General features: G+C 40.6%; 1 protein-coding gene across 5 annotated transcripts in view; it reads left to right on the top strand.

The window, feature by feature from the left end:
• Window positions 1-12402, top strand: part of Astn2 (astrotactin 2) — a 770953-nt gene extending 758551 nt beyond the window's left edge. For 4 of the 5 annotated variants that reach the window (XM_010639452.2, XM_010639450.2, XM_010639451.2 and 1 more), the window contains one exon: window positions 11658-12402. In XM_010639452.2, coding sequence (XP_010637754.1) covers window positions 11658-11895 — 238 coding nt within the window. In that variant the 3' untranslated portion in view covers window positions 11896-12402. Of the gene's footprint in view, window positions 1-730; window positions 803-11657 lie in introns of those variants that run through there. The other variant, XM_033758953.1, reaches the window with a different exon arrangement.
• The last annotated feature ends 14 nt before the right edge of the window (window positions 12403-12416 follow it).

The following is a 12416-nucleotide window of genomic DNA, read 5'->3' as shown; positions in this document are numbered from 1 at the left end:
ATAAGACTACAAGAGCAAGAAGCAATTTAAATATGTTTAGGGGCCATTTTGATCTTCAGAATTAAGGATTATTTTAATTTTACATCATTGCCTTTTCTCTTTTACTTTCCTTTTTAGTTTTATTTTAAGATTCCCTATTTTTAATGTTCATGCAGAGATTTCTTTAACTGAAATACCGAATAGTTTCTCTGGTGTGAAAAACTATAATAGTACACAGGATCCTAATGAGATAATTAATAATGTGAAATAGGAAATAAACGACTAAAGGTGTAGGGAAAGTGGGAAGGGTGGTGGAAAGGTAATAAGGGAGAGGAAAAAAATATGAGAAAATGAAAAAAATGGAAATAAAGTGTTTGTAAATGGGGAGGGGAGTAGTGGGTGAAGGGAGGGCAGGGACAAGGGGAAAAAATGAGAATCAAGACCTATCATGTAAGGGTACAGGATCCCAATGATGAATGTAACTGTACTGTACACCTAGATGGTACCAATAAACTCAATAAAAATAAAAATAAAAATAAAATAAAAGGTAGATTAACAAGGGAAGTGTTAAAGACATAGCCCCAAACCAAGATATTTTTTGAAAGTCATCTGAAGGAGGGGAAGAGAATGATGAAGGCCATCTAACCACTTTTACAAAGTTGATTCACTGTTTTTCAGTATTGGATTAGCAATTACCTTAAGTATCACTGCAAATCCTTCCCTCTAACCCAGAGAAACTCCTACCTTTCAGAAAGCACAGAGTTTAGAGGAACTGAAGAATTTCCAGTTGCAGCAAAGTGTCTTAACAGCAGGAGAGGTAAGAGATAAGAAGGCAGAGGTCACCAGGGGCCAGATCTTGAATGCCCTTTAAGTAGGGTTAAGGAGTTTGGATTATATCCCTAGGGTAATAGCTTTTCAAGTGTTTTCTCACTGAGAGGGGGGAGGTTAGAGGGTGGGAGGGACCTTCAAGATAGAAAGATCCTTCTGGCTGCAGTGGGAAGCAAGGGGTAGAGGAGTTCAGGCAAGTGGAAGGCAGTCAGGCCCTGACTGCTTCTGTGGTAGTCTCAGGGAGGCAGTGTAATATCCTCAGCTGGCTGGGTAACATTAACGCCACTGAAAAGAACTGGAAAGAATTGGTGAAATAGTGAGTGGATGGTACTATGTGCTTTAAACCCCTCCAAATGAAGCTGTAGGACACTCATCCTAATTTTTGGATGATGAGGAAATGGTGGTCCCTTGGGACTGTGTGAGCTGCCCAGAGATGCTCAGTTTGGCCTCCCAGTTGGTTCTGCCTTTAACTCTCACTCCACGCCCTCAAAACACTTGGAAAGATCTTCTAAGAATTTGAGGCCCTTGAGGGATAAAATGAGATTAAATGTGAGCTTAGTTAAATGATAAAAGTGATCTCCTCAAGGGCAGGCCTTATCAGTCCTGTTGAATCCTGGACTTTAACTCTCTCCATTTCACATGAAAGGAAGTTTCTTTAGATAAAAGCTAACAGAAGTGGACTGGCAGGCAGAAGCACAGAGCCCCAAGATGAAAGTCTCTGTGTTAGTCATCTTGGCTGCCATCTTGCCCCTGAACCAATAAGGCATTCCACTTTATTGGGCTTTCCCACAGGGTTTAGGGAGTTTGGGTGCAAGTTAAACCAGAGCTCCATTCCTGACTTTGTCTTTACAACATGCTAGGATCCTTTATGACCCACCCAGACATAAATCTTCCAGAAATGCCTCCTGGCCGCCCAGAGAGGCAGAGCAACTGACTCGGTAATGGATTGTGATAACCCACTACCTCCCATCAGCCAGCACCCAACCACTGCCCACCAATCCCAACCCATGTCACCCACCTTCCTCCTTCCCTGGCCTTTCTAGCCTCCCAGAAGGGATCTGAGATTGCACCAACAGCCCACATTCTCATGTCAGCAGGAGTCAAAAAAGTAGCTTCCTAATCCATCTTGGTTATGCTAATAAACTCACGATGCAACTCTGTGCTTGCCCCTTTCTGGCTTTCAAACTTGTCTATAAAATGATCAGGATGAACTCATGCAGCCAATTATTTTTATCAGTGGAATTACTTTTTCCTAAGTATATCTTACATAGAACCTGAAGTCTTAGATACACTGCCACCTAAGAGAATTCTCTAAAATGTCTGTCCACTTGATATTGCAACCTCATGTTTTAATTCTCTCATTGAACTCACTGGTTTCAGTGCTATTGCTTATGGGCATACTTATGCATTACCTCTCTTCCCACTACCATGTAAGTTGTACATGATTAGTGGTTATGTTCTATTCATTTTTTATTAGTACATGTTTGTAGTGGACAATGATTGCATTAATTGTCGGGAGATGGTACGTGTACATAACCCACTTTTGTTCCTTTCTCGCCCTTTGCCATTTTTCTCTTAAGTAAAATACTCCTATCTTATAAAGTGTCATTTTGCACTGCTGGTTACTAGTTTTATAAGTAGGTAATGAATAATTACCTGCAGAATAATTGGCTAATGGAAGGAGTCTGTAAATGTGAGGACCAGAGGATCACATAGTAGTTCCCTAAAAGTGAGAGTGGGTACCTAGAGCCCCACTTGCTGGATCTCTTCTATGCTCCCCTATCCTTATAACCCCACAGATTCCTTAAGTCTCTCTGAGCTCTCAAGGATATATAGAACACAGTTGGAAACAAATGAATTCTGTGAAACCTAAGGTCACCTAACAATGTAAAAAATGCAGTGTTCTAGCATATATTTAGAGAACTGAAGAAACCCTACTTCGTTAATTGACTCTGCACCAGGCCCCGTGCTAGAAATAAGGGAACGAAGAAGATCATGACTTGCCCACAAAGACCATCATCTAGTGAGGAAAGACTCATCATCAGACTGTTGCAATGGAACAAGACACATGCTATAAGGAGGAGGATGGAAGGGTGTTTTGGAGAAGTACTTTTCAAATGTTAATGTGTATGAGAATCTACTGGGCACCTTGTTCAAATGTATTGACTTAATGGTAGGGGATGGACCAGAGATTCTACAGTTAACACACGCTATCAGGTGTCACCAATGTTGCTGGTTCAGCAAACACACTTAACACGTTTCCAATGAAGATAGCTAGAGATGTCAATCCAAACCTGGAGCTCAAGAAGAATCTCTGGAGAAAAATAGTGGTTAATGCTTATCAAGCATTGTATAGGAGTCTTTCAGGTGCAAGGGGAAGGATGTTTCTATCAGAAAGAACAACCAGTGCAAAGATGAGAGAGGGTGAAGTAAGAGAATATACTTTAGTGAGGAACTGTAAAAAATATCACTGGAGTGGGGAGCTCAAGTTGAGAGAAAAAGAAAAGTGAAAAGATCGGAGAGTTTACTAAGGGTCAGATCATGGTGACTTTTGTAAGTCACACCAAGGAGTTTGTTCTGTTTGCTAGAAGCCATGCAAAGGTTTTTAAAACAGGAAGAATTTGACTAAATATGCTCTCCCTCTGAAGGGTTAGCAAGTGTACAGAATATGAAAGTGTAAAGTAAGAGAGTAAGATACCTGGGGGCATATGGTGTGCCCCAGCTTTGTCACCTACTTACTGTGGACAAGTTCCATCCTCATTCTAGACTCATTTATATCATAAAAGAGCTTAACTCCAAAGCCTTTTCCAGCTGGGAAACCAAGGAACCAGAAAACCTGAAGGTCATCAAGATAGAGAGCAGATGCACCATGACTGTCATTTTACCAGCGGCCCCCACACATCCTATTTCTTGGGTCCTAGGTTGACTAAGGTTTTCCAGGAGCAAACTGAGGCTTGCATCATGGGATGAACTTTACCAGGATTTCTTAGCCCTTGTAATGACCACACTCCAAAATGTTTTCAACTCCTCCCTGGATCTGTGGTTACATATCTCCATATAATTCCTAGTGAGGAAAGTGACAAAAGCGCATATCTTACCTCTGTCTAATAAATCTATCAGACCAGTGTTTTCATGGCAACTATAGGTTACTGAAAACAGCTGCTCAAAGAGGACCTGCTGACACCCAGTTGTTCCAGCCATAAGGTTCCTATTAGAAGACTGAAAAACTGAGCTCATGGGTGGCCACGGACCAGAATTTGCTCAGGTCAGAGCATCCTTGGCCACATTGGGGCTCCTGTAAACTTTCAGTTATGTTTAACCAAATTGATACAGAGAAGAAAGGAAGTGCTTGAAGAGAATATTTTCAGTGAAATTGATCTGTCCAGACTAGGAATGGTATATTTATGCTGTCAGTCCCTTTTACTTCCATGGCAGACATTACTAACAGATCCCAGAAATGATCACAAGCTTGGTTCAGCCTGAGATGTTTATCAACATAGCGAGACAAGGCACTTTTCCTCTTTGAAATTAACATACCCATTGCTGCACCCTTAGTGAAAATAAGGATGTCCCTATACATTTTTCCATGCTTGTATTAGTTTCTTGGATTAACACTTTTGAACCCTTGGATTAACTTACTTGGTATCTTGGGTTAACTCTCTTGGAATTTTTATGATACTGGGGGAAAGGGCAGACTAAGGCTCTGAAGCTATATTCCTGTAATCTCAGATACACTTTCATTTTTATGCATATATTGACATTTCTGAAATGAAAATGGCTGTTAGTAAATCACATCTTTCACATCTGAGCTTAGAATGGAAAAATACTAACAAAGCACCCTATGATTTTGAACAAGAGTCTTCTGGATCTGTTTCCTCACTGATTAGTTATCGTCTTGGAATCCCTCAGCCAAACTGAAACAGTTTTGAGTTAGTCATTCTTGCCATCAGTCAAGAAATGAATTATCAAAAAGGTCCCATGGTTTCTTATGAGGGGATAATGAGGAAAGCAAGGCAGATACAAACATTTTTGTTTGTATTTCAAACCTGATGTTGAGGATGTATATTCACAGATAGTATCTGAGTTTTTTGACTTTCTGGTTTTTTGGGTTTTGTTGTTGTTGTTGTTGTTTTGTTTTGGTAGGGTAATCTGACACTAAAACTTTAGTGTAGGTTTATTCTGAAAATAATCCCAGTTAATGGGGAAACCATAAAGCCCACAGTCGCATTACATAAATTTATCACACTAGCTTTAATATATGTGTGCATATTTATGTCTTCAAAACAAGAGTACCTTGCTTCATCTTGTTCTAAAATAATTCTTGCCCGTTCTATGGCATACAAATGACACAGAAGTATACAAAACAGAAAGTGAAAATTTTGTACCTTTGAGCCTTACAATCCCAGCCCTACCTCAGCACAAATTCTCAACAGTGTAAACACATCTCTCCATCTAAAGATATGGATATGAGTATGAATATTTATGGGAGAAGAGAAACAGAAGCTTAATGATGTGCTTGTATCTACAACCTCATCTCTATGGAAGCGTATACCAATGTATTGTCTTTTGATAAATGTATTGTTTAGTCAGTAGTTGATTTCTTTACTAAACACCAACTAAATTTATTTCAATTTCTTTGTTTTTGCAGATGAATTTGTATAAGCCTTTTGCCTACTCACATGATTATTTCCATGGGTCCACATGATGCTCTTGTACCATTTCATTCTCTTTATTAAACCCTGCTAGAGAATTGCTGTATTTTGAAAGTTTAGGCCTAAAAATTTCCTCAGGCCAAGTCAATTCACATTTTTAACTTTTTAAAAAACTTTTATTAATTTTATTGGTACATTTAATGTATACAATATAATGACATTCATTGTTGGAAATCTGTACCTTTACATAATCAATCTTGGTTCTTACTTTTTCGCATTCCCCTGCCCTCTCATCACCCCCTCCCTCCCTCCCAATCTACAAAGACTTTTGTTTCCATTATTTTTCATTTTCTCATATTGATTCCATTCCCTTTGGTCCTTTCCAGTACCCTAATTCACATTTAATAATCCTTCTTGCACAGTTAGGAGCTAGACACCAAAGGAAACATACACTGTTAAAAAAGGACCTAGGAAATATTATTTGAGTGCCTATTGTGGGGCCAGTCATTTATATTTCATTTCAACCCCTGAATAATAAGTTTTGAAGATTAAGCAACAGATTGGGGTTACATAAATTGTGTAAGGTTATACAGGTAATAGGAGTTAGTGCCCAAATTCAAAATATTGTGTTTTGATGTCTAACATCTTCTTCAATGTAATACATTGCATTTCAAGATATGTACATAACTAAGAAAGACTGTATTACGGACCTCAAAAGGGAAATAAAACGCTGCAGCAACCTAGGGTAAAACATGGCTTATGATACTGAGAAAGGTCTGAAAGACACCCCAAATATAAAATTTCAGCATCACTTTTGAAGTATGAATAGAACCTCCACAAGTGTAGTCCTCTCTTCTGAGGAACTCAGTGATTTGACAATTGTGTCTTATCAGGTTCTTTGTGAACTGCGCATCCAATGCAAGTCCAGTGGTATTTTCACCGTGAATCAAAGCCTGCATTCCTTTTACATAAAAAGCACACAAACACCATACCAACAAGCACCTATTCCAACTTACATTACCAGCAGACTCCTTTCTACAACACACTTGATTTGATCACCTTCAGTAATGGGGCATCTACTGCCATATTAAAGAGTATCATTTTAGTGTTTCTTTAATGTTATGGTGTTGAAGCAAACTTTATTTTGTCAATTTTAGGAGGCTTCATCAATAACACTTGAGTGCCTTGTGACAGAGATTTGAGACAGACTCCATTCTAGTATTTTGTCACTCTGATTAGGTCACATGACTGGTCACAGGCTCACTTTGACCACCAGCAGACTGGGAATAAGGTATACAATCAAGATTTGCAACGTGGGTTAAATTTAACTTCCCAGATAAGTGTTTTCCATTCAATACACAGGAACTACTTCTGGCATGGAGGGAGTCACCTACAGTCACTGGCATCCCTATTCCTCAGCTTTTTGGCTTGAAGTCTTCAGTTGCTAGAACATAATCATTAGTCTAGATCTTATCTTACTCTCTATTCATGTTTCCACCTCAGCAGGATTGTTTTTAAGGCACCCTCCTGCATGATGATCTGCCTACTGTTTGCATACATCCTTCGTACCAGAACTGACCAGGATTCTCTAGAAGCAGCCTTACTAGGGCTGCATGAATGAGGTCATTACTTCCTTTAATCTTCCCTCTCCTCTTCAGGAAGTTGTGTTCCAGTTTTTTGCAACTGTGTGATGCTCTTGCCTCTCACTAAGTGCAGGGTCAGCTAACACTGAGACATTAAAGCTCAAGTCTTTTCTTTTCCCCTCCTGCAAGTCTCCCTTAGAAATTAGGTGTCTGTCTGGTAACTGTGTCAACAGCTGATTGGGTAAGTATTCTGGAATAGAATGGTTGGTAAAAGTTTCTACTATTTCGGGAGAAGTGGCATTCAGGGCCAGCCCTTTACTCCTTCACAAGCTCTCTCTATCATTCATGCCTGTTCATATACAATAAATTCATGTATGGTGTCCCCTTTCCACCTTTTGCTTCCCAGTGAGGAAGATTTCATCTCTGGTATTTGAGAAAAGTGGTCACCCTGACCTATGATTTCCGTTCCAGGGAAAGCATGCCTAACCATTGATTTATGGGTCTCCACTTCCTACAATTTATTACCCAGCACTCTCACCTTTGGTCTGTTTCATACCGCTTTCTCCTTTCCAGCCTTCCTCCAGTCCTTCTTTCTATTGCTTTCCCTTCTGAATTTTCCTGCCTTTGTTGTCTTTGTAAACACTGGTTTAGTGTCTGCTGTATACTAAGCTTTATGCTTTATGCCTATGTTAGTCATTTCCTTTGAGCTCAATAACTGCTGTACAAAGTAGGCGTCTCCATTCTCATTTTATAAGTGAGGAGACTGAGGCTCAGAGAGGTCAAGCGACTTGGACATATGGGCGCTAAAATCTATGTCCTTCCTAATATAAATGCTATTTTGAATCATAGCATTCACTGAGAGCTAAGAAATTACCCATTTTATTTTATCTTGGCAGCTGCACTGTTATTTCTGCTTTACTGATGCGGTAACTAAGAGTTAATGGCACTGGGAACTTGCTCATTATCTACATTATTGTTAAGTTAGAGTCGGGACTTGAATGAGGGACTTCAGAGATCCTTGACTCTATGCCACAATGGTGAACCTTTTAGAGCTTTCGGTGATGCAAACAGCCCGCTGCAGCATGGGTGCCACAGGTTTGCCACCTCTGCTCTGTGTGATCAAGAATCTTGTTCTAGATTTGTCCCTTATTAACTTAAGACTTTCATTTTGTCACTTCAGACCTCAGTTCTTCCATCTGTACAAAAGGAGGCTTTGTCCAGTCGAATTCCAAGATTCTCTCTGAGGAAATGGCTGTGCCTTTGTAACCAAAGCATTTGGACATGCTGGAATAATTGTGCTTTCTGACTTTATTTTATGTTTACTATTTTTTTGTGACTGCCCGAATCACTTTGACTCTCTATTGCCCAAAGATTAACATTCACATGCTTCTCCCTGACATGGCAGAACCAGGATGGTCCGATGTTTGATAAGCTCCCTGGCTTCCCACTCATTATTTGTAACCAGCCATTTTAAATGACTGGTGGTTTACTTTCTCTTTGGTCTCATTCGGGATGGCCTATTTCCTCTGCCTAACATTTGTTTCATTATGGAAGATCTGGCTCATCTGTGAAATCCTTTGGGATGACTTCTCCGAGTCCGAAATTATTGACTAGCTGCCCATTTATACTCCCATAGTCCCTCCTGCCTTTTCCAAAGCAGCACCCTTCCCTCAAATTACAGACCATTAATATCTCTCTTTCTCCTGCCACTGCCTTCTGAGGACATTTAAGGCTTAAACCAATCCTGACATATCCCCAGTGCCAGACATACGAAGAATACTTAATAACCTAGTGATGATAGTGGAAGTGGTGGTGTTCATTGTGGTGATGATAGTTTCTTCCTTTTTATCGAGTACTGTGTAAGCTTTTCTATGCTTTCTTTGTGACACTTTTTGAAGAGTTATACGTGTCTTACCTTAACCCCCATTACACTCTATGAGATGAGCAATATGGTATTCCCTTTTCATAGATTATTAAACAGAGTAAAGAGGTCTTTACCAGTGCCTAGAGGAAAATCAGACCTACATACCTAAGCTCAGTGAAGATAAACAATTGACACCTGGACATGCCCTCTACCTGGTTTCTTGCTGCCAGATTTGCGCTTCCCCTGTTCAACTCTCAAAGCCAAAAATACTTTTAAATGCTCCAAGCCTGTTACTTTGCTTCTTCAAGCCCTTTCAGTAACTCCCCTACTTCCTTACCCTTGAGACAACATTTCTGCTTTTATTTATTCATCTCTTTATAAAGGGCTTACTATAGATTCATTATTCCTTTTTGAGACAATACTTTGTGGTAATACAGTTATTGTCCCCATTTTATAGGAAAAGCAAGAAGACTAAGGCACAAGTGGTAAGGCAGCTTGCTCACTGTCACACAGGTGGTAAGTGGCTGAGCTGAGACTTGAGTCTCAGCAGCCAATGCTCCAGAGCCTGTGTGTGCACCACTGTCCCGTGCATTGGAGACCATGCTGGGACCTTGCTGACACGCCAACTGGATGCTTCCTCACTTTTCCACTGGTCATCGCTCATGTGCTGTATTCCAGTCATAGACTATCAGAAATTCTATGGAGTCTTTTATCTATGTGCCTTTGCCTGTAGTGTCTTCTATACCTCTGACACCTTCTTTATCTAACTGTATTCATCTACAAGACTTGACACCAGTTCTTTTTCCATTATGGGGCTTTCTTGGATATTCCCAACCCTATTTGGCACCTCCCTCCGTCTTCATACAGGTTCTGTCACTATTTTTTTTTTTAATCTTCCCTCTTGTCTCCTGTACTGTAATCTGCATTTGTCTTTCCCACTGAATCCTACTGAATGGAAGACTATGCCTAGGTAGTAGCATCATCACATTACCTCCCTCAACAGTCCCATTTTCAAAAAGAGAGACAGGTTCAGAGATGTTAAGTAAATTTCCCAAGGATATAGAGCTGTTATAGAACAGAGCAATAACTCAAAGAGGAGGGAGATATAAACTCTTCAAACTCCTCTTGGGGGTGCACTTGCCATAGAGGAGAGAGGACTGAGTAGAGTAATTATGAAGTGACGAATTCTTGGCAACTCAGGAAATATTCCACCCAAGTGCTGAACTGCACAAAGAGGACTTTTTGAAAGGCACCTCATAAATTATGCCCACAAAACATAATATATAAGCCCAGTACTCTTTCAGCCATCATGCAGGTGCCTAACACAGTCTCCCATTTTGGGGGTCTGTTGTCATAAAACTCCTTCCCTGCTGGGGTCTGAGAAGGGCATGGAGAAGACAGCAGAAGAGGAGACCTCATTAGCTTCACAGGATCCAGAAGCATTTTGAAGAAGCCAGAAGTAGAAGAAAGGGAGACAGACACCTGACAGTGCAATTGGTTTGTCATGTGACCTGGGAAAAAGACACTTCTTTTTTCTCTTTCTAAGCCTAAGTGTCCACAGTTTTAATGAGATTAGGTCAAAATAGTTCAGTGCTCCTCAACTGGGGTGACTATCCCCCCTTCTAATCATTGTAGCTAATATTATTGTTCTGACTAGTATATGGACTGCTTTTGTCATTGCTGGGTCAAGGCCCCTGGATGCAAGTAAACATCCTGCACAATTCCTCCTAAACCAAGAATTACTGGTACAACTGTTGGGAAGCCCTGGTCCAGTTGACCTCACAGATCCTTGCTTGCTTTCTGCAGCTTTCATGTCTCTCATGGGTCCTCTCTCATTATTGCTAGATTATGATCATCAAAATACGGAATGGTTCTTGCTAAGATTGGTGTTCCTTTTAGTCTTGATCCTGAAGCATCATTATACTAATCACTATAATTGTAGTTATCATTTATTGGAATCTTACTAAGTGTGAAGCACTGGGCATTTCTCATACATAATTTCACACAACCAACCTATGAAGATGTGACTGTCATCACTATTTTAGAGCTGGGGAAAAATGGGACACAGGGGAGTTCTAATTTGGGAACATTTATTTTTAGGCTTTGATGAAAAAGAAGCATAGAGGGCAAGTTTTCTAGATTTCGTGACTGGGAGAAACATGAGAGAATAAGAAAGCAAACAGTCAGTTGGGGAAGGACTTTGTGGGGATTCAGGCCCAGATTTCAGTGCCCAATTCCAGTGGTTAACTTGATATTTAACCTCAGTCAAGTAATATAATTTCTCTGAAGCTTGCTTGGGTTCCTCACCTGTTACATGAGAATGAAGAGAAAAATATTGGGGACTGATGTGAAGATTCAGTAAAACATTTAAGATGTATATAGAGTATACAGCCAGTGCCTAGCAGATAAGTGTCAAATTTTATTTGTTGTTGTTAAGTTTTTTTAAAAAGCATTCCTATAATTTCTGTTTGATCAGAACCCTAAGGCTGGTTATCTCCTATCTCCCAGGGGTCTCATATAATAGAAATTTAAATCAAAGGGTATAACACTTTCATTTTTTATACTTGCATAACTTAAAAGGATGGACTTCAAGGTAATTTTTGAATAGATATTTAAAACACCACACTTAAGGATGAATAGGACATCATTGAGACAGATGTCTTCAGATGTCTATGGATCGTTCCTACCCCCAAGTCCTAACTAATGATCTAGACTTTTTCTTCAATTATTTCTGCCTCTTGTACCTTTCAGGAAGGCCCACCTGATCCTGCGGCGGCTGGAAAGAGTGAGCAACCACTGCTCCAACCTCCTGCGAAGCCCCTACATCCAGAGCCGTGTGGACACCGTGCCCTACCTTTTCTGCCGCAGCGAGGAGGTCCGGCCAGCAGGCATGGTGTGGTACAGCATCCTCAAGGACACCAGAATCACATGCGAGGAGAAGATGGTGTCCATGCCCCGAAACACGTATGGGGAGTCCAAGGGCCGGTGAGGGAGGCTGCTGCCCTCCATGAGCGCAGAGACTCTCCGAAGGGGAGCGGTACTCTCATGGATCCTGGGATCTTGGGTGGGCTGGGGAACAGCTGAGGATGAGCCTGGCAGATGAAGTTACCAGCAAGGCCAAAGCAAACTATTTCTCCTGTGGATAGTGGACAGAGAACTTTTTAACCAATGGAATTATTCATTTTCTCTTTATTTTTTCTAAAATATTATTTGATTCTATCAAACGTCTCTCCTTTTTAAACATTTCTTATGGATGACAATGGGAAGGCAAAAGTTTTCAGGTGAAGACCAAGCAGCCTTTCCTCGTTTTCCTCCCTCCTGCCATACTCAGCTTCCTTCCTCCCATGGCCCCTGGAGGAGACCCGTGGAGAGACAGTTTGACTTCCTCAGCATCATAAAGGAAGCCTCAAGGATTGTTGCAGTGAGGAAGCTTGGGTCTTTAATCTCTCTCTCTCTCTCTCTCTCTCTCTCTCTCTCTCTCTCTCTCCTCTCTCGCTCTCTCATACTATT

Source organism: Fukomys damarensis, unplaced genomic scaffold, assembly GCF_012274545.1.
Source record: "Fukomys damarensis isolate Sample0158 unplaced genomic scaffold, DMR_v1.0_HiC HiC_scaffold_36, whole genome shotgun sequence".
Classification (NCBI taxonomy): Eukaryota; Metazoa; Chordata; class Mammalia; order Rodentia; family Bathyergidae; genus Fukomys; species Fukomys damarensis.
This window is presented reverse-complemented; position numbering and strand designations above follow the sequence as displayed.